General features: G+C 69.6%; 1 protein-coding gene across 1 annotated transcript in view; it reads right to left on the reverse strand.

Annotated features, from left to right (window-relative positions):
* Nucleotides 1-35: 35 nt before the first annotated feature.
* DNMT1 (DNA methyltransferase 1) overlaps nt 36-1,019 on the reverse strand; it is a gene marked incomplete at its 3' end in the record, with an annotated part of 14,103 nt that continues 13,119 nt past the window's right edge. Inside the window, exons 25-26 of the mRNA XM_026051336.1 lie at nt 322-499; nt 36-231 (exon numbers count right to left, since the gene is read on the reverse strand). Coding sequence (XP_025907121.1) covers nt 36-231; nt 322-499 — 374 coding nt within the window. The remainder of the gene's footprint in view (nt 232-321; nt 500-1,019) is intronic.

Consider the following 1,019-nt stretch of genomic DNA (forward strand, 5'->3'; position numbering starts at 1 on the left):
GGGGGGCACGCGCGCGCGCCCGGCCCCGGCCGTACCCTCGGCGCAGGAGCAGACGCCGCGCAGGGCGCCCGAGCTGCTGCGCCCGTTCTTCCTCTCGTGGTGGGTGTAGCGCAGCTTGCGCGTGGTGGTGCCGTCCGACAGGCGCACCTCGATGTTGGGCAGGTCCCGCCAGTCGGAGCCGGGCGCCAGCGGGATGTGCCGCATCCGCGCCGCCACCAAGGCGCTCATGTCCTGCGCCCACGGATAGCCCGCGTTAGCCGGGAACGGCGGCGGGATGCCGGGGGTGATCCCGGCGGGAAGGAGCGCCCCTGTCCCCGGCACCTTGCAGATGTGGTCCCGGAGGATGGGCTGGTACTGGGAGCCGCGGATCTGCCGCTGGAACCAGGACTGCGGCTCGCCGTTGTAGGAGATCTCGAGCGCCGAGGCGCCGTTGCGCACCTCGGGCAGGTCCGACATGGTGTCGCGCACCGTGATGGTGCGGAACGGGCCCGAGTACGTCCTGCGCGGAGCGGGCGCCGCGGTGAGGAGGGCGAGGAGCGGGAGGGAGGAAGGGCGAGGGTGGGGAGGGTGAGGATGAGGATGGGGAAGGGCGAGGATGGGGAGGGTGAGGATGAGGGAGGGCGAGGATGGGGAAGGGCAAGGATGAGGAGGGGCGAGGATGAGGAGGGGACGAAGGGTGAGGATGAGGAAGGGCGAGGATGAGGGAGGATGAGGATGAGGGAGGGCGAGGATGGGGAAGGGCAAGGATGAGGAGGGGCGAGGATGAGGAGGGGCGAGGATGAGGGAGGATGAGGGCGAGGATGGGGAAGGGCGAGGATGAGGAGGGGCGAGGATGAGGAGGGGCGAGGATGAGGAGGGGACGAAGGGCGAGGATGAGGACGGGACGAAGGGTGAGGATGAGGAAGGGCGAGGATGAGGGAGAGCAAGGATAAGGAGGGGAGGAAGGGCGAGAATGAGGAGAGGAGGAAGGGCAAGGATGAGGAGGGGAGGAAGGGCGAGGATGAGGAGGGGAGGAAGGG

This window comes from Nothoprocta perdicaria, unplaced genomic scaffold (assembly GCF_003342845.1).
Source record: "Nothoprocta perdicaria isolate Ctin4 unplaced genomic scaffold, notPer1 scaffold_744, whole genome shotgun sequence".
Taxonomy (NCBI): Eukaryota; Metazoa; Chordata; class Aves; order Tinamiformes; family Tinamidae; genus Nothoprocta; species Nothoprocta perdicaria.